The sequence below is a fragment of the Myxocyprinus asiaticus genome, chromosome 27 (genome assembly GCF_019703515.2).
Source record: "Myxocyprinus asiaticus isolate MX2 ecotype Aquarium Trade chromosome 27, UBuf_Myxa_2, whole genome shotgun sequence".
NCBI lineage: Eukaryota > Metazoa > Chordata > Actinopteri > Cypriniformes > Catostomidae > Myxocyprinus > Myxocyprinus asiaticus.
The window spans coordinates 26,088,021-26,111,580 of NC_059370.1; the positions used below are offsets into that span (position 1 = coordinate 26,088,021).

A 23,560-nucleotide genomic window follows, 5' to 3' on the forward strand; every position below is an offset into this window, starting at 1 on the left:
CACACGAGTAAAAGAATGCATACGAACAGTCAAGAGTGTCCGGACGGTGCGCACATTTTTACGGCAGGTTTTTTATTTTTTATAAATCATGATATGTGCGTGGAAAATTGCATTCGCACATTTCAATGCCAATTTTGCGCATACGCAACGTTTATACATCAGGCCCCAGATCTATTAACCTGGCGAGAACTGGCTCTGGGATGGTTGAGGCTACAGGCACTGGCTCGTTGGCTGACCGTGGCAGGCTTGGAAGGAGGAGCCGTGGAAGGCGTAGAGCAAGGAGCCGTGGAAGGCATAGAGCAAGGAGCCGTGGAAGGTGTGGAGAAAGCTGGGAGAGGAGTAACCGTGGTAATAGAAGTTAGCGAGGGATAATGAATGTTCAGTGTAGCTAGGATATAATCCGCTAGGGAAAGATTCTCCACCTCTGGAAGCGTTGTAGGTTGGTGAAAGTTTAAGCCCATACCATAAATGGTTTTGGAGGTACAAGTCCAATATGGGGGTTGAAGCAGCGAGTTGGATGAACTTGGTGGAATATTCCAAGAGGGGAAGATCCTGCCTGAACAGTTCCATGTATACACCTGTTAGCTCCATGCTCTGTGATGTGCTCGTAGAAGTCTGACTTACTAGGAGAATGGGATCGCTGGAGTAGAGGAAGACATTAGGATGAGCAGGTAAGTGAATCCGTATTCTTTGTAGGTCAGTCCTTCTGTAATGCTGGGTTTTTGGAGAGGAACAGGAAGAGAGGAGACACAGGAGTACATACTTTAAATCCTTTAATAACAAATGCTGGAGTGGAACAAACAATAAAGCTAGACAGGCTAACATTACACAACGTTACACTTCATAAACACAACGTTACACTTCAACCTTACAACGAAACACTTGTAATAAAATGCCTCTTAAGATGCAGGATTCACTTAAACAAGTGCTGTGAACAATAAATACATGCAGTATTACATACACATCATAATGAACAAGTGTACTGTAATACATTGTCAGGTTCACATACACGCGTGTACAGTATATATATGTGTATGTTTATATTAATGTGTGTAGACTGCACAGGCAGGATGAGGAAGGAGATTAAGGCTTTTGGCGTGCACAGATTAAGCCCTCATTACGCCACTGCCAAACCCTCTTGATCCCTCCTGTTGCGCAACTGTCTATCTGTCTTACAACACTCATCCTGTAACCAGCTCCTCCAAGTCACCCTTCTGCCATTCACAAACTCAACACACCACATACAGTTGCAATCGAAATGATTCAACCCCCCCCACCAAGACAGTAAGGATTTACAAAGGTAAGCTTTTCTGATGACCCAGAATTTTGAAACTTTACATCTATATCAGTTGAGTGACACATTCAAAGTCATAGTGTGAATATATAACCTAATATTTCTAAATAGCAGGATTTTTTAAAAATACAGCAATGTCATAATTATTCAACCCCTACTGCATGTAGCTGTTTCTTAAATATGTAAGGCTACACAAGTAATTGTTTTAAAACAAAATTAAGTCATCAATCTGCAAATGGCACTTATTTAAGTTTTAAAATTTAAGTTTAGCATTGTAAGCAAAAATGTATTTCTATGCAATTAAAAATAAGCAGTCTCAAAAGCAAATAGAGGAGATTATTTCATTTCACAAGAAATGTCATGGCTAAAAGTACATTTCCAAGGCACTTCAATTTCCAATAGACAAAGTTGGCAGCACTATTCATAACTTTTTTTTTAAAATATGGTACAACAGCAACCTTCTTGGGGTGTGGAAGAAAGCAAAACTTCAAGTGAAATGTTGACCTGAATATTCAAGAAGTAATTAGGAAAGACCTGTGGAGTCCTGGAAGAAGGTTTTATAGACGTATGACACTAAACTGAAAATGAGTTTTAGATCCATGGGTCAGCAGTACGTCTGGAGTAAGATGACAAGGTGATGACAAGAACGACACCATCCCCACAGTAAAGCATGGAGGTGGGTCAGTCCTGTTATGGGGGTGTTTTGCGGCTGCAGGAAACGGCTATCCTGACTATGTGACTGACACCATGGATTCTTTCAGGTATCAGGCCATTTTGGCATGAAAAATGTGATGCCTTCAGTGTGTAAATTGAAACTCGGTGATCACTGGACTTTCCAGCAAGACAATAAGACCAAGGATACATCCAAGTTGTCCAAAATGTGGTTCAGGGATAGGTTGTGGAATGTCCTTAAATGGCCCTTTCAGTCCATCATTAAAATCCCATTGCAAACCTTTGTTGGGATTTCAAGGAAGCAGTGGCAGCACAGAAACCAAAGAATGTCAATGAGCTGGAAGCTTTTGCCCATGAGAAATGTGTAAAAATTCCAATAGAGGAGGTGTCCGAAGCTTGAGAACACTTACCTGAAACATTTATTTACTGTTATTAAGGATAAAGATGCTCCACAAATGAATGACTTTGGGATTTGAATATATTTGACACGACATTTGTGGAGAGAATTAGTAATTTTTTATTTTAAAATGTGGGTAAACTGAACTCTTTGTTCTCAAAATTACTCATGTGTATTAAAAACTTACTTTGATGGTTTACTGAGGTTTTAGTTGATATGTTTTAATTCACATCACCAGAATGTATTGCTGGTCGGGGGGGTTGAATAATATTGATTGCAACTTTATAGACACAAACCCTCCCCTCAACAAACAAAAGCATCCTCTCAAAAACACACACCAAAAACAGATGCTATAGTAGCCATCTGAAAATTTCTAATGGCTACTATAGAGAAGATATAGTGACCTTTTGCTTGGCAGTTGCACTTAAAGTCATTTAAATATTCTTCTCCCAATACAAAATGTAAGTTAAAAACTATGTGTTCTATTGTCTTTGGAAAAGAAATGTGATGGTGGAAATATTGTGCTGCAGTGGCAAGACACAAGTTTATCTCAGTATAGACTAATGGAGAGTATACTGGCACACTAGCTTTGAACAATGCAATTAAAGTACCTGGGGATAATGTTGGCACTGAAATATGAGGAACCTCTCGCCAAGTCAAAGAGCAGAGGACTTGGCCAGGTTTGTAGTGGGATAAAATTTTGAAAGACAGCTCATATTATCAGATGGAAGGTGCCTGTGATCTTGCTGACAGTAGAGGTTCTCCACATCTCAATTTAACCTCCCTGCTGTAGTGCCATCAGTCAAAGCACAATCCTCTCCTATATGTAGCCTATTCTACCAATCAAACACACAAACTCATTCCTAATTATTACCATTTTGTACGTTTTTCAAGTCATCAAACAATCTATGAAATAACACAAAAGTATGGGAATTATAGCCACCCTTTGACCTGGATTACAGCTCTGCATTCTCTAAACAAACTTCATGAGGTGCCAACCTGGAAGCTTGACAGACTATTACAGAAGTTCCCATGTTTGCTGAGCACTTGTTGGCTGCTTTTTCCTTCTCTATCCAGTCCAACTCATCCATTAAAAAAAAAAGGGTTTGCAATGGAACACATCATTTATATTTGTCTACAAAACTCATTTTAAGCATTTAAGATAAGCCTTGAAATTCAAAAACATTAAGAAACAAACAAAAATTCAGGTAACTTGTAATGACTGACTTTCTAAAAGAGGATAGGCCACATGGCAGAGCTAAAGCCCAGAATATACAGGTGCATCTCAATAAATTAGAATGTCGTGGAAAAGTTCATTTATTTCAGTAATTCAACTCAAATTGTGAAACTCATGTATTAAATAAATTCAATGCACACAGACTGAAGTAGTTTAAGTCTTTGGTTCTTTTAATTGTGATGATTTTGGCTCACATTTAACAAAAACCCACCAATTCACTATCTCAAAAAATTTGAATATGGTGACATGCCAATCAGCTAATCAACTCAAAACACCTGCAAAGGTTTCCTGAGCCTTCAAAATGGTCTCTCAGTTTGGTTCACTAGGCTACACAATCATGGGGAAGACTGCTGATCTGACAGTTGTCCAGAAGACAATCATTGACACCCTTCACAAGGAGGGTAAGCCACAAACATTCATTGCCAAAGAAGCTGGCTGTTCACAGAGTGCTGTATCCAAGCATGTTAACAGAAAGTTGAGTGGAAGGAAAAAGTGTGGAAGAAAAAGATGCACAACCAACCGAGAGAACCGCAGCCTTATGAGGATTGTCAAGCAAAATCGATTCAAGAATTTGGGTGAACTTCACAAGGAATGGACTGAGGCTGGGGTCAAGGCATCAAGAGCCACCACACACAGACGTGTCAAGGAATTTGGCTACAGTTGTCGTATTCCTCTTGTTAAGCCACTCCTGAACCACAGACAACGTCAGAGGCGTCTTACCTGGGATAAGGAGAAGAAGAACTGGACTGTTGCCCAGTGGTCCAAAGTCCTCTTTTCAGATGAGAGCAAGTTTTGTATTTCATTTGGAAACCAAGGTCCTAGAGTCTGGAGGAAGGGTGGAGAAGCTCATAGCCCAAGTTGCTTGAAGTCCAGTGTTAAGTTTCCACAGTCTGTGATGATTTGGGGTGCAATGTCATCTGCTGGTGTTGGTCCATTGTGTTTTTTGAAAACTAAAGTCACTGCACCCGTTTACCAAGAAATTTTGGAGCACTTCATGCTTCCTTCTGCTGACCAGCTTTTTAAAGATGCTGATTTCATTTTCCAGCAGGATTTGGCACCTGCCCACACTGCCAGAAGCACCAAAAGTTGGTTAAATGACCATGGTGTTGGTGTGCTTGACTGGCCAGCAAACTCACCAGACCTGAACCCCATAGAGAATCTATGGGGTATTGTCAAGAGGAAAATGAGAAACAAGAGACCAAAAAATGCAGATGAGCTGAAGGCCACTGTCAAAGAAACCTGGGCTTCCTTACCACCTCGGCAGTGCCACAAACTGATCACCTCCATGCCACGCCAAATTGAGGCAGTAATTAAAGCAAAAGGAGCCCCTACCAAGTATTGAGTACATATACAGTAAATGAACATACTTCCCAGAAGGCCAACAATTCACTAAAAATGTTTTTTTTTATTAGTCTTATGATGTATTCTAATTTTTTGAGATAGTGAATTGGTGGGTTTTTGTAAAATGTGAGCCAAAATCATCACAATTAAAAGAACCAAAGACTTAAACTACTTCAGTCTGTGTGCATTGAATTTATTTAATACACGAGTTTCACAATTTAAGTTGAATTACTGAAATAAATGAACTTTTCCACGACATTCTAATTTATTGAGATGCACCTGTATATAATTTTAACAGCTTGAACATAATATATAAAGCTGTACTGAAGAAAAGTTGCCTTACCTTGTGTAAGGAAGGCCATCTCTTTTAGTCCTAATAGCCTAGTGTGTCAGATTTTGGCTCAGTGAAATTGAAATTTTCGACAGAGTGGACAGACCTATTCTTTTTATGTTGTTATCGTACAATTATACAGGAGCTTCTCAGGGCCAGGTGAGTTATCTCAATACAAAGACAAACCCAGCAAGCCTCACATAAAAGAAGTCCACCAAAGTTTCTCCTGATAGGAGCACTTTTCACTTGTGGGAGCTAGCTGGACTCTGCCCGCCATTCAGCAGGGGTCCTGAGGGTACTGAAACACCAACTACATTGGACAAGTTGCACCTGCAAAACAAAGCTACAGCCAAGAACAGAAGCTGCTGCATCCCTATTAAACAGAACACCAATAAGGGCTCTGCTAGAGGTAGCTGTGAAATGTCAACACCTAGTCATTGCTTCCAAGCAATAGCTTATGTCAGAGTATCCACCCAGTAATAAAGCGCAGTGCAGAAATAGAAAAATTAACTCGATTGTTGGCTACTGCTTTGTGTAATAACTGAGAAAAACAAATAATGTCTGTTTGTTTTCAATAATACATTATATTAACTGGTGCCAATATTCAAGTTTGCATATTTGTTTGTAGATGTCTTCAGGTAGCATTTTCATTTAAACAATGTATAAACAAGAAGCATTGTTTTTGCGCTTTGAATTTGGTGGGTGGTGTTCGATGTTCTAGAGTCATTATGAGAAGTTCTATTGTACGAACACATCCGTATGTACTGTAATCTTAAATACCTCCTCTCCAGGGTATACAACAGCCACTTGTGTATAGCGCATGACCACACACACACACACACACACGATAAATCAGGGACATTAGGGTTTGCTCCTTTGACTAGTAGACAAACAACTGCTGCAAACGCTTTCCTGGAGTCTGTGGTTTTAATCAAGGTTTATAAACAGTTTAACACTGGGATTATTTGGGTTAAATTTTACTGAAGTTTTCAGATGATCCAAAATCTAAAATTTGTTCTTCAAATGTCAGAAACACTTTCAGATAGTATGGACAAGGAAAAAAGAACATGGACAACTGAGGAGGGGTAAATGAATCATTAACAAACAAAAACAAATTTTCAAATGTTTCATATCGCTCACAGACAAACACATCAATACAGCACAATCCCATAACTCATGAGCTGGGTCTGTTTGGCAGTGTAGTAGATGAATGGCGGCTGATGCCATGCTCCACGGAGTCTTTTGAAAACTTAGGACAAGGGGCTGTATGGGAGACCTGTGGCATGAACCAGTCGCCTATGACTCAACCACTGTCAGCAGTACCACAGGGTAAACAAACAGTGAAAGAGTAGGTGCAAACAACTCAGGCCTGACCTGAGTTCATTTATAAATCATTTGGTGATTTTTTTATTTTTTTTTCAATTTCATTTTTATTTCTTTTTTTCATTCTCAATCATTTCTCCGCATGTGCCACCATTTTCCAAATGCCCTCAGAAATAGAGTGCCACTCTGGGGTAATGTGATGAATAGACCACCTGTCTGACCTCTAAAACTTCTTTCTATTTCCAATTGGAAAGTATCTTCAACTACTAAAACTAACCACAGTATTAAACAAGTCTATCTTTGATAACAGCATACTTATTATTTAGCTTTGCCAGGTTTTATGAAGCAAGGAGGGAACAGAGGATCGATTATTGCTTCAGAAAAAAACTTTCTGTACACAATGATATCAGCCATATATTTCCTTACAAAACCTACCATGGTACAGTGATTGTATCAGATGGTAACATTATAGTACTCTGATATATATTATGGGACTGAATTATTTTCTTATTAAAGGAATAGCTCACCAAAAAATGATATTTTTCTCATTATTCACCCTCATGCCATCCCAGATGTGTATGACTTTCTTTCTTCTGCTGTACACAAACAAATATTTTTAAATATTTTCAGATATTTATCTCAGCTCTGTTGGTCCATTCAGTGCAAGTGAATGAAACTGGAAGCTCCAAAAAGCACATAAAGGGAGCATAAAAGTAATCCATACAACTCCAGTGATTAAATCCATGTTTTCAGAAGAGATATGATAAGTGTGGGTGAGAAACAGATAAATTATTTATGTCCTTTATGATAAATTCTCCTCCCTGCCCAGTAGGTGGCGATATGCAGGAAGAATGTGAATCGCCAAAAACAAAACAAGAAGAATATGAAAGTGAGTGGACATTTACAGTAAAAAAAGGACTTAAATATTGATCTGTTTCTCATCCACACCTATCATTTCACTTTAGAAGATATGGATTAAACAACTGGAGTAGTATGGATTACTTTTATGTTGCATTTTTGTGATATTAGGAGCTTCAAAGTTCTGGCCACCATTTACTTGGATTTTCTGGACCTACAGAGCTGAAATATTCTTCTAAAAAATCTTCATTTGTGTTCTGCAGAAGAAAAAAAGTCATACATTTTTGGGATGGCAAGAGGGTGAGTAAATGATGAGAGAACTTTCATTTTTGGATGACCTGTTCCTTTGAAGACTGTAGTGTACACCTTTGTATGAAAGCTTCAGTTTTTTGGCAATTTCAAGCATTGTATAGCCTTCATTCCTCAAAACAATGATTGACTGACGAGTTTCTAGAGAAAGTGGTTTCTTTTTTGCCATTTTTGACCTAAAATTGACCTTAAGACATGCCAATCTATTGCATACTGTGGCAACTCGAAAACAAACACAAAGACAATGTTAAGCTTCATTTAACGAACCAAATTGCTTTCAACTGTGTTTGATATAATGAAAGTGATTTTCTAGTACCAAATTAGCAATTTAGCATGATTACTCAAGGATAAGATGTTGGAGTGATGGCTGCTGGAAATGGAGCCTGTCTATATTTGATCAAAAATGACTTTTTTCAAATAGTGATGGTGCTGTTTTTTACATCAGTAATGTCCTGACTATACTTTGTGATCAGTTGAATGCCACTTTGGTGAATTAAAGTACCAATTTCCTTCCAAAACAGCAAAATCTGTACATTATTCCAAACTTTTGGCTGCCAGTGTATATATTCCATGTAGTCTATAATTAATATGGTCCTAAGGACTGCATGCATTGTAATTATAAAATAATTAGCTTAATGCTTCTGAAAATTGTTTTAGGTGGATTATAATAGCATGTCATCAACCTGTTTAAACCAGAAATACCATGGTACTACCATGGTATACATCTAAAATCTGTAGTTCTTCTGACACTTTTTGCCTAGTGTTACTTAGACAGCACTGGATTTAAGAAGTTAACAGAGAAAAATGGTGTGGCACTCACCCACATAGTGCAGATAGAGGGCTAGGTACTTGTACTGGAAGAGGGGGTTATTGTTGAGGCTGCTCCTCTGGATCTTCTGGAAGAAGGAGCTGACATCCCAGCGGTACAGCACCTCCAGCAACATGATACTGGGGATCCGCAGGCCCACATTCAGCACCGCCTCCACCCGCTCTTTCACAGCCATCACACCTGACTACCGCCAACCACACACAGTTCACTGGCACTATCACACACCAGCACTTCACTGATAGAGGATAGGTAGAGAAAAACAGAGAGACAGAGAAAGGAGCATCACTGTCAGTGAAAAAGAAGTCTTGTTTCAAAGAAAGATTTAAACAGAAAAGAAAAAAATGCATTAAAATCACTGCTCCTTTACCAGCCGAATACAGGTGCAAAAAGTTTGTGCTTCGGCTATAATCAGACAGACGAAATGTAAACTGTGACAAGACAACATTGTGCAATGTGTCTAATGGGCAGTCAAACACATTGGGTATTAAATAACCAATTTATTTTTCCTTAAAACACATAAAAAAATGGCTACCAAAACCAACATTAAAGCCCAGTTACAATATTATCTATAGTATAGCATAACCCAGTGTCTTCAAGTAAGTGGGTGCAAAAATTCTCCTCAGCACACTGTAAACAGCAGCCTTGTCTATAGGGAAACAGTAACAATATGGCAAATTGTTGCGATGTATCAGTATCGGTGTTCTGCTGTACATCATTGAGGTTACATAATTGTAACGGGGGATAATGGTAAATTGCTCTTGTGCAGCCCGTAATGCTAGCCAGCGAGAGACACGTGCAGTGCCGAAATGAACTGTAGTAACCCCGCACTCATTGAAAATTCATTGTGTGTGACTGGCTAAACGCAGCTACTTTCAACCACAAGGGTCCGTTCACACCGAACGCGTCCTCGCCCTAAAACAAGCTAAACTCAGCGCCACAAATAGAGCACTACGCAAGTCTCTCGAGAAGCTTTTCAAAGTTTTTTATACGTTTTTTTTTTTTTTTAATTGACAGCGTCTGTAAAACGTGGCGCTCCAGCACGAAACGCGGCGCAACGGTCAAACACGTCCGTCTAACACGTTTGCATAGGAAAACTAATTTAAAACAACAAAGACGGACGCGAAAACGCTTCGGTGTGAACGGCCCCTAAGCCTGTTGCAGTAGCCTACTAAATAAGCTGCCTATGAAAATATTGTTTTTTCCCCGTTCTATTAATTTATACATGATACAAATAAACTTGATCATGTGATATATTAATATATAGCCTGTTACAGAAATATGTTAATTGTAGCCTAACTGATGCGGCGTTGTGAAACACGGTGTTAATCGTCTCTATTAGAAGGAAACATGAACGAATATATATGTGGTATTTAATCATACGTTATTCATGACAATTTGATGGAGATGACAATTTGATGGAGATAGCTACAATCTCTCTCTCTCTCTCTCTCTCTCTCTCTCTCTCTCTCTCTCTCTCTCTCTGCTGCTGCTATGAACTGTAGTGACCTCGGATAACAAACCCGGCTTTGAACCTGAACCGCAATTCACAAATAAAAAATAAACAGTCAACTCACACGATTGTGATTCTCAAGTGCTCTCGACTACGCCGTCCGACCTTTATTCTTCTGTCGGATGTCAACCATGTTGACGGAGGAATGAATGGAGTGGTTGGCGGTCTCAGGGAAATGGCATTCCTACCGAAAATACGCGGCGAGGCACCGAGACTCGTTTCACATCATCCCGCAGCCATTACAGATTGCCACAGTGATCAGTACTGAGCATGTGCGCAGCTGAGAGCGGATTACCGAGCGCAGTGGCATCATGAGGGCACACGTTGAAGACAGACAGAAAAAGAGGAAGAGAGGGGGTGGGATAGGTGAACTGATAAGGAGTGAGACTAGACGACTCAGCAATCACGGTGGCAACTGTGCTGTAAAGATGATCAGCCATAGTCTATAATGAACGTGACCACGGTCTGTGAATACCACAAAATGTGGTTACAAATTTAATTTATGCACACTGAATGGGGAATTGTAAGGGAGTGAGCCAATATTCTCTTTTAGTCTCTATACTTCATTAGTAGGCCAGCAATCTTTACCCTCTTCACTGCCTCTCATAATGATGTTGAGGAAATGGTTCTCAGATCAAACACTTGTCACACTTGCCCTGAAAAGACTCTGATAAGGAGGGACTGTGGCCTTCCCAAGAAGCGCTGTATAACTTTGCCTAATTCACTCATAGTAGTGGTGAGGCTTTACGAAATCACAATGAAAATACATTGTCACAGGTCATTCAAATTAGAATATGACGTGTAATGTACAGTATATGAAAACAGCGTCAAGCCCTGTTCACAACCAATTTTAATTCTAATTTTGATTTAATATGGACTTTAAGAATAAATACATTAATCATACCTTTTTTTAAAACCAAATAAATGCAGACAATGTACAGGTTCTTTACAAAATGCATTATATGTAATGATTTTAATGATATATTCTCACCTCTTTTAAAATTTAAAACACATTAATTATCTGGATGTTGACTAGTAGAATTCCAGTCATTTAGATCTGCTTGAGACTCCCTCTAATGGCATTTCCCCTTTGTTTTTTGTTTTTCTTTTGTTTCTGTTCTTTTTTTCCACTCTCTTTGTTATTTAATACCTTGAATGCCAATTTGGCCACAGTTATTGAATGCCAGCTTTGCTTGAGTTGGTTCCTCAAAATTACCACATGAAACACAAATTGAATCACTTCCAAAAATCCACCACCTATGTTTTTCATAATAGGCAATTCATAATGATTAAATATCACAAATAAATCACATGTGTTTTTCTAGGCTTCAAAGCATGGTTTGATTTTACACAACACTTGTACAATCAGCAATCAACAGGGATGAGTGGTTCTTCTGCTCTGATGTCGAAGTTCTGTAGAGAGACCCTTTAAAATGTCAGGAATGGCACACAATTTTGCTCCACTCTCTGTGACAGTAATTCCTGTCTTGTTTTCTCTGCACAGTCTTGTGTGGGATCTATAAAGTAAGAAAAGACATTTGCACATAATTAGGACCGCAACTCAGTCCATACCTTGCTAATGTGTGTAATATTTAGCAAGCTACTGTGCATACTATATGGAAGTTCATAATTGGTGTGACATGGGATACACAATGGATACACTCAAGACTGAATTAAGGTCATGTGTATTTTATGTCACATATTAATGGAAGGACATCAGTAACATTTCAATCATTATAAATACATTCATAAATAGAATTCATTCTTTTATAGAATGGATTGAAAAATACATAAATTATTACAAGAACACATTATGTGTTTGTATTGCATTATACAGCATGGTCAAAGTAGTTCTAACAGGTTGTAGGAGTCAGTCATCATTTATAACTACAGAAAGCAACATTCTGCTTAAAATGACTGCAAAAGTATGCATAATAAATTAGAATATCTTATTTAACTTGTTTTTTCGGTTCCTCTGTCTCCTGTTCTTCCTGGTATTACATCTGGGGAAAAAAGAGATAGAGAAGGTTTGCATTACAGTGTTTCTTCAATCTTTTCTAAAAACAAAAACTGTTCAAATCATTTATTGGGGATATATATGGAACTTAAACTCTTAGATCTGCTAAATAATTTTACAGATATTAAATATACATACTTGTGCTGGCTCCACTCACTCCAAGAGGAATTACAGAATTCATCCCGTGCTCTCACACATACGGTCATCCCTTTTGTCACTGGTAGCTGGTGACTTTTTACAATCTCCTATGATGATTAATAATTGCACATGTTGTTATATGATTACAATTTATTATAACCTACAAATATAAAATACCTTTTTAAATGCCAAGCTTTTGTTATGTAGCGGTTATCCAGACATGTCTTTCAGGATAAACAGTACCTCTTGTGAGTTGGGATTGGAGCAGTCACATTTGTTGCGTTTCCGACAGCGAATCTCTTTTACTTGGAAGGTGAGAGGGAAGTAGGAGGCTGGTGTGCTCCAGGATTGTGGATATCCTAGTTCTACAGATGTTTGATTGATCCCGTTAATCACTACCATATCAGGCTTCACTATGGAATGGAGAAAAATATTAAATGTTTCTCATTCCGATGAGTGGTCTGTTGCTTCCATACTAGGTACCTAAATTGTGGTAACATCTAAATTAACAGGTATAAGCCAAAAAAATATTGTTTAAAGAAATTGCTCAACCAAAAATTGTGATGCCCCAAAAAGCACATAAAAGCATCAAAAAAGTAATCCATATGACTCCAGTGGTTAAATCCATGTCTTCAGAAGTGATATGATAGGTGTGGGTGAGAAACATATCAGTATTTAAATGTCCACTTTCACGTTCACATTCTTCTATTGTTTTGGATGACTCGCATTCTTTGAGGACTTAAATATCGATCTGCTTCTCACCCACACCTATCATATCACTTCAGAAAACATGGATTGAACCACTAGAGTTGTATGGATTATTTTTATGCTGACTTTATGTGCTTTTTGGAGCTTCGAAATTCTGTCCGCCATTCACTTGCTTCGAGAGTGAGCTGAAATATTCTTCTAAAAATCTACATTTGTGTTCAGCAGAAGAAAGTAAGTAATACACATCTGGGATGCCATGAGGGTAAGTACATGATGTGAAAATTTGTATTTTTTGGTGAACTATCCTTTTAATATGACTCAGTGAACCTGACTACATCAGGTTCCACCAACAAATGCAGTTTTTAAGGGTTAGATTAAGTGGAAATATATCCTTAAGGTAACAATTACAGGTTGCCACTATTTATTGTATATGTACTGTGATTAAGCAATATCACACATGCAAGAGCTTGCCCAATTGCCTGTCCAAGAATGCTGTTTGTCTAATCAAAGTATTGGACTGGAACTGTTGTATAATATAAGTCTTGTACAAAATTGTACAAGATATTCTAAGGACCCATCTCAGTAATGGCACTCCTAGATGTTTTCGAGATCTTACCAATATCCATGATATAAAACTTTGTGGAGTAGGTTTCTACAACAAAGTTGCTTCTGAAGTAGATGGTTAGGTTGATGCGCTCCACCTCTTCTGCATAGGGACAGTAGTCTTGGTCTAAGCATGTGATACTCTGTCCACTGGAATCCAGATGGCAGTTGATGTTGCTTTCACTGTGAGATCTAGATGTAGATGAGAATAAGTCTGAGTCTTTTAGTTTTTCCCCCACACCCCTCACATCAGCACTGATTGCAATAGTGAATAAGTCTATTTCCAATAGCAAAACTGGGAAACTTACCGTGTGGCTTTGATATGAGCAACAACAGCAACGCGTCCATCCCTGTTCGCACCCCATGTCCAGGAACATTGGAAGGAGCCTCCATAGTTATTTGTTGAACAATGGATGTAACCTAGTTAGTTTAAAAAAAAATACTTTTGAAACCACTTGGTTAATCTGTGATATTGATGTTTGTGATTTAAACAAATGGAAAACAACTGTGTTGTCTAAGAGGCACATTGAAATTCACTTCAAAATGCAGTGACAGTAGAAATTAATGTGTTTTGCATTAAAAGCTTTAAAAATGTCAAATTAACTGTACAAAAGAGATTTCACCAAGTGCTATATTATTAGAATGTAAAAGATAGTTTTACCTTTGTCGGGTGTGTTCTTGATAATCTTCCTGAAAGTCCACTGAGCAAGCACCAGTGAATGGTTCAGGTAGGAGCCCTCAGTGTTGAAACAGGAGTAGTTGCCCCCCTTCCACCCCTCTATTGTAACTGTAATCTTGTTTCCTTTTGCCTCCAGGCCTTCCCCTTGGTTTTTGGTCCATGTAACATTTTCCCCTTCATAGGCTTCTCCACAGATGAGGGGTACTTCTACCATGTTGACATCTTTATCTGTGTCCACATCCACCACAAGCACTGATGACCGACAATTGAAAAAGAACATGAATGAGAGATACAATCAATAATACATGAATATATATATATATATATATATATATATATATATATATATATATATATTAACATAATAAAAGCATCAACCCACACAGAAACCTGTCATTCATGAACATACAGTGTATATATATATATATATATATATATATATATATATATATATATATATATATATAAAACAGTTAAATATTTAAATATAAAAAAAGTATTTTGAAATATTTGTTGCATATACTGCATGTGATTTATGTAGATTTATGTATGGGAATATATTAAAATAAGCACCAAAAAAAAGAAAAGAAAAAAAAAAAAAAAAAAAAAAGAAAAGAAAAGAAAAAAGAAAAACAAACAAACAAACAACACTTTAGGCAAGCCAGTGTTAATTTTATTCCAGGAGTACAGTATGTAGCATTATTTTTAGAAATAAAAAATGAAAAGGAAATGTCTTGGACTTGATTCAGACAAACAAACCATTTGGTTTGAGTGTCCAGTAGCTCTCAGGTATTTTGATTGCTCCCACCGCAAAGAACTGGAGGAACAACAAAGATTCAAACAAGAGAAAAAACATCTGTTGGTAAAAGACAGAAAAAAAAAAAAAAAGAAAAGAAAAAAAAACTTTAGATTTTGATTTAGATATTGTACTCTTACACTGTAGCAAATATTTTGTAAAGTAACTAAAACATTGTGCTTCATAAGTCAAAATTATTAATCAACTTGACCACATTAGGTTTCACTAACAAAACTATTTTTAAGGGTTTGGTCAGGTGGAAATAGCACCTTAAAGTACACTGTAAAAAATAGTAACCAGTTATTGTTACCTTAATGCTTTATTTCTATTTGACCTAACCCTTGAATATTACTTTTTTGGTATCACCTAATAAAGTGATTTACAGTTTTTCTGAATTGCTAAAACACTAAACCCCATTCTCTGAACCAAATGCTCAGTGGTCTAAACCCATTTGTCGAATCAATCACTCTTTATACAAAACTCTAAACACATACTCACTCACTAAAACACATTTCGCACCGTGATGCACTTGTGTTGCAAAACGGTAAACACGGGCAGCAAAAGTTAAACACAACTACAACACAGTTATCATCGTTTACACACAACGACTCAAAATTGTTCACACTTGTTTCTAATGATGTGAAAACGTGATGCTGAGGCAGAATGAATCTCTCATTAACTTTGATTTTGCAGTTGCACAACATTTTTGAGTTTACTGTAAAGTGTTCTTTGTTCATTGGGGTTTTGCAGTTGGACTACTGTATTTTTACAGTATGCAAGTGCTGATGAATATACAGACATTCAATACTGTATTACCTGCAGTACTTACAGTATACAATATATTCACTGTACTACTGTAAGTTGTGATTACTATAGTTTTTTTTTTTTTTTCTTTTTTTTTTTACAGTAATTGAAAATACGCTTACTAAAAAAAAAATAAAAAAAATTAAAAAAAATCTGTAACTACATGCCCTGGACGTTGTGTTCTCCATTTTCTGATGTAGTGTCTAATGAATGCTCTGTAGTGTTTATATATTGACTTGCTGTGTGTATGATCTGAAAGCATTTTTTGATTTGGAGCACAGATTAAATGGTTTTGAGGAGATTGTTTGATTTTGCCCAAAGAGTCAGTGGTTTTGTGAATGTAGTTTGAAGATTTGGTTTTGTGTTTGAAGTTGTGCAAAAATGGGTGAAGTTTTCAAGAAATGTGTTTTAGCGATTCAGAAAACTGTAATCATATTTAATAATATTTATTCCCCCTAAATAAACCCAATTAAATTAGGATGCTACCACATGACACACAATGTTTTTCAGTGGATATTAAACCCATAACAAAGAATAACTTTCCCAAGATATTTTGGAATAACATGTTTTTAAAGAATATACTTAGCACTATACAAATTCTGACTAGATAATACAATATAACACACTAAAGAAAAGGTTTACCTATAAATTGTGCTTCATGTGGTAATAACTAAATGAAATGGTTTTATTGAGGTCAAAAATATAATTTAACATCACTGTGTTTGGTTTCGCCAACAAAACTAATTTTAAGAGTTAGACCAGGTAAAAATAGCTCTTTAAGGTAAATAAAATTGCAGGTTAAAAAATTGCTTTCAACCTGTTGTAATATTCACAGTGAGATCAGTCTGCTTTTTACAGTGCAGTCTGCATAAATATTTCTTTAAATGGAAGGATAAAGTATTTGATACAAAATCAAATAAATAAAAGAAAATAAATGAAATAAAAACGAGGTTTGGTAAACAGGACTGTTTTAAAAGTTTAGAGACTTACCACTGGCCACTCAATAATCCAACAAGATCAAGCACCACAACCAGATTCTAACTATTTTGGTGCTGTGTTCAGACTGCAAGCTTATAAATTAACTTGTCAGGAGTGTAAAATTTCCCTGCTCAGAAAATTCCAGTCAGTGCAGGTTAGAGGAACCAAACATAGCACTAGAACTTGAGCTTTCCTCCACTGAGTCTCTTTTCTCATATTGGATTAAATATTTACATTACACATACTGTTTTAGAGAGTATGATGCCTTTATTAGGCTGTTTTATTTATTCCAGGTGCTAAGAAAATGATATAGCTGATTGTTATTCTTAGTGGACCACGGATGTGACGGATGGAGTCTAATGAGAAGGAAAGATACTGATGTCAGTATTTGTTTTCCAATCCCAACACCTTGGGTATTTTTGGCACTAAGTCTCATCTGAGAGTGGTTAGATGACGTTTCACTTGTTTACTGTGTTTGATTTACATGTCCCTGCTGTGTCCCTGTCTTTAGGTTTTTTCAAATCCATATAAATTGGGTAATTCCCCCTTTCACTTGGATAATGCCATTTACTGATTTATACATTTTGGGTACACTGCTGGTAAGTGATTACACATTAAACGTTGATGACACTTGTCAGTATGACATATTCAAATTGTTCTGAATGACTGTGTTTATGCAAATTTTGAATCATGAAATGTTTTCCAAAATTAAAAAAAATAAAGAAGGTAAGAATGAAAATGGAACTCAGTGACACTTAGTGAGTCGAATTCTAGAAAACGATTACTATGGTAACAGCACTGTTGTTAGATTGTGGCAGTCTACAGTTGAAGCAGTCCACATAATTCAAAGAGCAAAATGAAGTTAAAAGAAGGAGTATTCTTCCATTATTTAGATTTTGACAGGTCTTATTGCCTTCTGTCACTGAGAAATACTAAAATAATACATGATTATTTCTGTCTTTTGGATGTTCATAACACAAACACTTTGAACGGTAAGAATATGCTCATACTTAAAGCACAGTATATTCTTTTGTGTACAGTTCCTCTTTATCTTAACTGAGGACAAGTCATTCATCTGTAATTTTTCAGTATTGATATAATACTACGATGGAATTTTGAAATGAAACATGATTTGTTGTGCTTTTCTTTTCCATTTCTCAGACATTCAGTTCTATCACTTCATGAGGTATGTGACAGACTTAGGGAAGAAAGACATAATGCTGACCTTTGACATGCTGGATTCTGATGCCAATGGAGAAATTGACTTTGAGGAGTTTTATATGCTTGTCTGCATTCTGCTCAGTAGTGAAGTAAGGCATTCTCAAAAAAAAAAAAAAAAAAAAAAAAACACATCAAAAACACCCCACCCCCTCTTTCCCCTTACAAACACACACATACCACAACCATACAGTAACCACAATATCTGAGCAAAACAAGCTACTTCCCTCTGTTTGATGATTACAAATTATATAGGAAAAACCCAATTTACTGCATATATATATATATATATATATATATATATATATATATATATATATATATATATATATATATATAGATAGATAGATAGATAGATAGATAGATAGATATATGGTTGTTTATGAGATAGGTCTGATCAAGTACAGTATACAACGTCCATATACATTTGTCACATCATTACTTACTGTAAAAATTAGTTCAAAAAACAGTCATCGTTTACTCACCCTCATTTCGTCCCAAAAACGTATGACATTCGTGGAACACAAATTTTGAACAATTATACTGTTTGCTCTTCACCATGCAATTAAAATTAACAGGGTTTGAGGCTTTCAGGCTTAAAAAAAGTATAATCATAAGCTGTTGACCACTGATCAATGAGTCTATCGGATCAGTCCGATTTGTCAATTAATCATTCAAACCAGATTTTTGAACTGGATGCGATTCATTGAAAAGAGCGATTTGTTAGTGAATCGGACAGCTACTTCTCTCATTACCTCTCATGAATGTGTCAAGGAGAGCTAGGAGAGCCCCAGTCTCATTCTTTATCATTATACGTAAAAGAGTGGCGATATATTCTTAAAAATGCACCTTTTGTGTTCTGTGGAAGAAAGAAAGAATAACATGACAGTGAGTAAATAATGACAGAATTTTCATGTTTGGGTGAACTATTCCTGAGTAAACTAAGTGCTAAATTGTCTCTGTTTATGAATACAGCACCATGTGGAAGAGAACTTCATTTGTTGCTATTCCGACCCTGTCTTTAATCTGCTGGACATGGATGGGAGCACATCCATCAACTCAGCAGAGTTTCATTCTGCTGGATTCCTTTTTAACCTGGAGTGGTCTGCACTTGAAAAGATCTTTCACGAATTTGACGTCACTGGGGACGAGGTACGGATGTCATATAACTAACAGGGCTGGTTCACAGTATTCAGAAATGTAATCTAGTACAGTTTTTCTCAATTGCTTAAACACTATAACCAGGCTTTTGAACTAAAATTTCAAAACCATAACGCCATTTATCAAAAAGCACACCCATTTCCCTAAACTATAAACACTATTCCCCTGTTTTGACACATGAGTCAGATTTGTTGAACTGTCACTGCAAACTCTACACACAAATCCCTTCATTTCTCATTGCCTACACCATGTGGTCATTTAGAAAGCACTAGCATTCAGTATTGTTCACTCAAGTCAGCACAGCTTGAGCTCAATTAGCACACAATTACCCAGGTGGAAACACAAGAGTCAAAACTGATCACACAACAATTAGAACCTTCAACAGATAGATAAAAGGGCCTGAGTCAGTTCATTCAGTTATGGAACAATGGATTCAAAGAGATGTGAAGGAAGAGGTCAAGGAGGATGATGATGACAATGAAGCAGCAAGGGCAAGCAGACAAGCAGTCTCAGATGAAATTTGTGCTACTCTAGTTGACCATGTCCTTGTCCATGGTATGACTATGAGGGAGCCAGAGCAGCCTTGCTACATTGTTTGGGATAACATCAGCTTCATCGCGCTGCTCCAGTTCGTGACTGGTTTACCAATAACCTGAGGTTTTCCAACATCCTTTGACTGCATACTCTCCCTTTCTAAACCCAATAGAGGAGTGTGGGTTGTTTTTTTTTTTTTTTTTTTTTTTTTTTTTTTCGGCATGGCGGTGGAAATGTATGACTGAGAACCTCCCATCAGTGTTCATCTCCTCCAGGCCATGGAAGAAGCCTGCCTAGACACTTCAGTTGATTCGTGCCAGGGTTGGATCAGTCATGCAAGAGGATTTACCCCCACTGCCTGGCTAGGGCCAATCTAGCCTGTGCTGTTGACAAGATTCTCTGGCCTGTCCAAGACTTAAGACAGGATGCTGGGGCAGAATAATTTTCTTGTTTGGTGTATTGTGCAGTACGTTTTAAGGAATTAAAAAAGTGCAAATATATATATATATACAGGTGCATCTCAATAAATTAGAATGTCATGGAAAAGTTCATTTATTTCAGTAATTCAGCTCAAATTGTGAAACTCGTGCATTAAATAAATTCAGTGCACACAGACTGAAGTAATTTAAGTCTTTGGTTCTTTTAATTGTGACGATTTTGGCTCACATTTAACAAAAACCCACCAATTCACTATCTCAAATTAGAATACATCATAAGACCAAAAAAAACAAACATTTTTAGTGAATTGTTGGCCTTCCGGAAATTGTTCATTTACTGTATATGTACTCAGTACTTGGTAGGGGCTCCTTTTGCTTTAATTACTGCCTCAATTCGGCGTGGCATGGAGGTGATCAGTTTGTGGCACTGCCGAGGCGGTATGGAAGCCCAGGTTTCTTTGACAGTGGCCTTCAGCTCATCTGCATTTTTTGGTCTCTTGTTTCTCATTTTCCTCTTGACAATACCCCATAGATTCTCTATGGGGTTCAGGTCTGGTGAGTTTGCTGGCCAGTCAAGCACACCAACACCATGGTCATTTAACCAACTTTTGGTGCTTCTGGCAGTGTGGGCAGGTGCCAAATCCTGCTGGAAAATGAAATCAGCATCTTTAAAAAGCTGGTCAGCAGAAGGAAGCATGAAGTGCTCCAAAATTTCTTGGTAAATGGGTGCAGTGACTTTGGTTTTCAAAAAACACAATGGACCAACACCAGCAGATGACATTGCACCCCAAATCATCACAGACTGTGGAAACTTAACACTGGACTTCAAGCAACTTGGGCTATGAGCTTCTCCACCCTTCCTCCAGACTCTAGGACCTTGGTTTCCAAATGAAATACAAAACTTGCTCTCATCTGAAAAGAGGACTTTGGAACACTGGGCAACAGTCCAGTTCTTCTTCTCCTTAGCCCAGGTAAGATGCCTCTGACGTTGTCTGTGGTTCAGGAGTGGCTTAACAAGAGGAATACAACAACTGTAGCCAAATTCCTTGACACGTCTGTGTGTGGTGGCTCTTGATGCCTTGACCCCAGCTTCAGTCCATTCCTTGTGAAGTTCACCCAAATTCTTGAATCGATTTTGCTTGACAATCATAAGGCTGCGGTTCTCTTGGTTGGTTGTGCATCTTTTTCTTCCACACTTTTTCCTTCCACTCAACTTTCTGTTAACATGCTTGGATACAGCACTCTGTGAACAGCCAGCTTCTTTGGCAATGAATGTTTGTGGCTTACCCTCCTTGTGAAGGGTGTCAATGATTGTCTTCTGGACAACTGTCAGATCAGCAGTCTTCCCCATGATTGTGTAGCCTAGTGAACCAAACTGAGAGACCATTTTGAAGGCTCAGGAAACCTTTGCAGGTGTTTTGAGTTGATTAGCTGATTGGCATATCACCATATTCTAATTTTTTGAGATAGTGAATTGGTGGGTTTTTGTTAAATGTGAGCCAAAATCATCACAATTAGAAGAACCAAAGACTTAAACTACTTCAGTCTGTGTGCATTGAATTTATTTAATACACGAGTTTCACAATTTGAGTTGAATTACTGAAATAAATGAACTTTTCCACGACATTCTAATTTATTGAGATGCACCTGTGTGTGTATATATATATATATATATATATCTGTGTCTTTGTGTTCATCATGTGAAAAGGTTTTTAAGGGGGAGAACCACAAGCAACATACCTTTTATTACAGTTTGGTAGTTTACATATAGTTTGGTTTTTCAGCAAGACTGAATGGGTTTTGTGTGGAGAGCTTCATTTTGACCTGAAAATAGGTAGTTTGGCAAGTTATGGATTTGTGTTTAGAGTCTCGAGGAAAGAGGCATAATTTTAAGAAATGTGTTTAAGCAATCGAGGGAAAAATTAATATATTTGTCATTATAAAAGTTTGTTTCAGTCAGTTTAGGTGAATATCCTTCACTGTATGTGGATTGTCCTGTGTGATCAAAGCATGACTTGTGCATAACTGGCAATCAAATTTAAAACTCTTAACTCATTCACAGCGCCTGAATTACCACGAATTTCACATGTTCACCATGATGTGCATTGATATACAAAAGGAATCCAAGAAAAAGAGGTGGAAGTGGCCATTAAAGAAAGCTCAAAACATCAAGCAAATTGAACCAGACAATACAAGTCTAAAAGATGTCTAACACACTTTCCAGGATACCACCAGATGAACCTGTTTCTTCATTGAATAAATGATACTCCAGAAATTAAAAGTATTTATTCTGCCTGTTTTTGCAAGAGGAAACATAGTTTGATTTATAGAAATGAAAAGATGAGCTATTGATATTGTATAGGTTATATTGAAAATATGAACAGCGACCCCCAAAAAGCTTTTTGACACTAAAGCAGCAACACTTTAATGTATAAATTACATTGCATTAGATAAAAATACTGTATAAAAAAATGGCATCTGCAAACAAATGAGACATTTTCTCCTAGCTAACTTCACTTTTTTTTAACCATTTTTGCAAGTACTTTCATTTCAAGGTGATTTTTAGTTGTGAAAAGTCAGTTCTCATCAAGTTCCCACAGGTCTCCTAGCAGTGTAATCATATTATGGACATGATATAACATCTGACAACCAGAAAGTGTCCAAATTCATTTGTATTTTTGGGGCCACTTATAGTACATGTGTGATTTCAAGTGTTGTTTACATTTGCTTCGTCTGACCATGAAAACCTTTACAACCTTCAAAAAATTTCTACCACAATAGCTTTCTGAGTGAAACTGAGCTTTCACACACATACTGTAGGAGAGAACGGAGAGAGAGCTCACAAAAGACTGACTTTCCACAATCACCACTAAAAGGGAAGTACTCTTGTCACATTTAACAGATGGCAACAGGATGTCCCCTGACACACTGCCCTTTCTAAATCTCATTTACATTTGACACATTTGACATTTTGAAAATTCTATGAAAAAAAAAAGAGAGACACAAAACATCCAGTTTTCAAAATCATGTTCCAGTTGACTTGATTTACAGTAGCCAATTCTCTAATTTAATCAATGAGAATGAGGGTCAGTTGTTGAGTTTGAAGTAATACCAACACTTACAGCAGCTTCAGGTTCTGAAATTATAGTATACACAGTTTTGTTACTGTTTCAGAATCTCTCACAAATCTCTCACATTTGTAGCAAAACTGTACTGAGTGGTTATCATGAAATAATAAGAAAGTGGTAAAAATTGAAGGAAGTTTCCTTAAAATGTAATATAGTGTAATAATATAATAGAGAGAGAGAGAGAGAGCGAGAGAGAGAGAGAGAGAGAGAAAGTATACTGTGAAAAGGTTTTAGGCAGTCATGAAAATGTTGTATAGT

At 37.1% G+C, this 23,560-nt stretch overlaps 3 protein-coding genes across 3 annotated transcripts in view; 1 reads left to right on the forward strand and 2 right to left on the reverse strand.

Moving 5' to 3' along the window:
- The window catches only part of LOC127418136 (RING finger protein 145-like), a 40,775-nt gene extending 30,346 nt beyond the window's left edge, over positions 1–10,429 (reverse strand). The window contains exons 1-2 of the mRNA XM_051658531.1: positions 10,166–10,429; positions 8,583–8,826 (exon numbers count right to left, since the gene is read on the reverse strand). Of these exons, the coding sequence (XP_051514491.1) occupies positions 8,583–8,766 (184 nt within the window). The 5' untranslated portion in view covers positions 8,767–8,826; positions 10,166–10,429. The remainder of the gene's footprint in view (positions 1–8,582; positions 8,827–10,165) is intronic.
- Positions 10,430–12,040: 1,611 nt separating this feature from the next.
- LOC127417814 (interleukin-12 subunit beta-like) lies at positions 12,041–15,102 on the reverse strand. The gene is made up of 7 exons (XM_051658065.1): positions 15,006–15,102; positions 14,229–14,498; positions 13,876–13,987; positions 13,581–13,759; positions 12,500–12,669; positions 12,257–12,363; positions 12,041–12,104 (listed from the first exon to the last, which is right to left on the reverse strand). The coding sequence occupies exons 1-7, from the start codon at positions 15,100–15,102 to the stop codon at positions 12,041–12,043; spliced, it is 999 nt and encodes a 332-aa protein (XP_051514025.1).
- A 2,578-nt stretch (positions 15,103–17,680) lies between these two features.
- Positions 17,681–22,386, forward strand: LOC127417817 (EF-hand calcium-binding domain-containing protein 9-like). The gene is made up of 4 exons (XM_051658066.1): positions 17,681–17,816; positions 17,986–18,134; positions 19,018–19,194; positions 22,237–22,386. The coding sequence occupies exons 1-4, from the start codon at positions 17,681–17,683 to the stop codon at positions 22,384–22,386; spliced, it is 612 nt and encodes a 203-aa protein (XP_051514026.1).
- Positions 22,387–23,560: the final 1,174 nt, after the last annotated feature.

Excerpts from the sequence above, each read along its gene's own strand:
- LOC127417817 (XM_051658066.1), top strand. The coding sequence starts at position 17,681 with ATGAAGTTAAAAGAAGGAGTATTCTTCCATTATTTAGATTTTGACAGG. Across the intron at positions 17,817-17,985 it reads TAACACAAACACTTTGAACG|ACATTCAGTTCTATCACTTC; the intron begins GTAAGAATATGC and ends TCCATTTCTCAG. Across the intron at positions 19,195-22,236 it reads TTGACGTCACTGGGGACGAG|CGCCTGAATTACCACGAATT; the intron begins GTACGGATGTCA and ends ACTCATTCACAG.
- LOC127417814 (XM_051658065.1), bottom strand. The coding sequence starts at position 15,102 with ATGTTTTTTCTCTTGTTTGAATCTTTGTTGTTCCTCCAGTTCTTTGCG. Across the intron at positions 13,760-13,875 it reads GCTCATATCAAAGCCACACG|ATCTCACAGTGAAAGCAACA; the intron begins GTAAGTTTCCCA and ends ATCTACATCTAG. Across the intron at positions 12,364-12,499 it reads CCAATCCCAACTCACAAGAG|GAGATTGTAAAAAGTCACCA; the intron begins GTACTGTTTATC and ends TAATCATCATAG.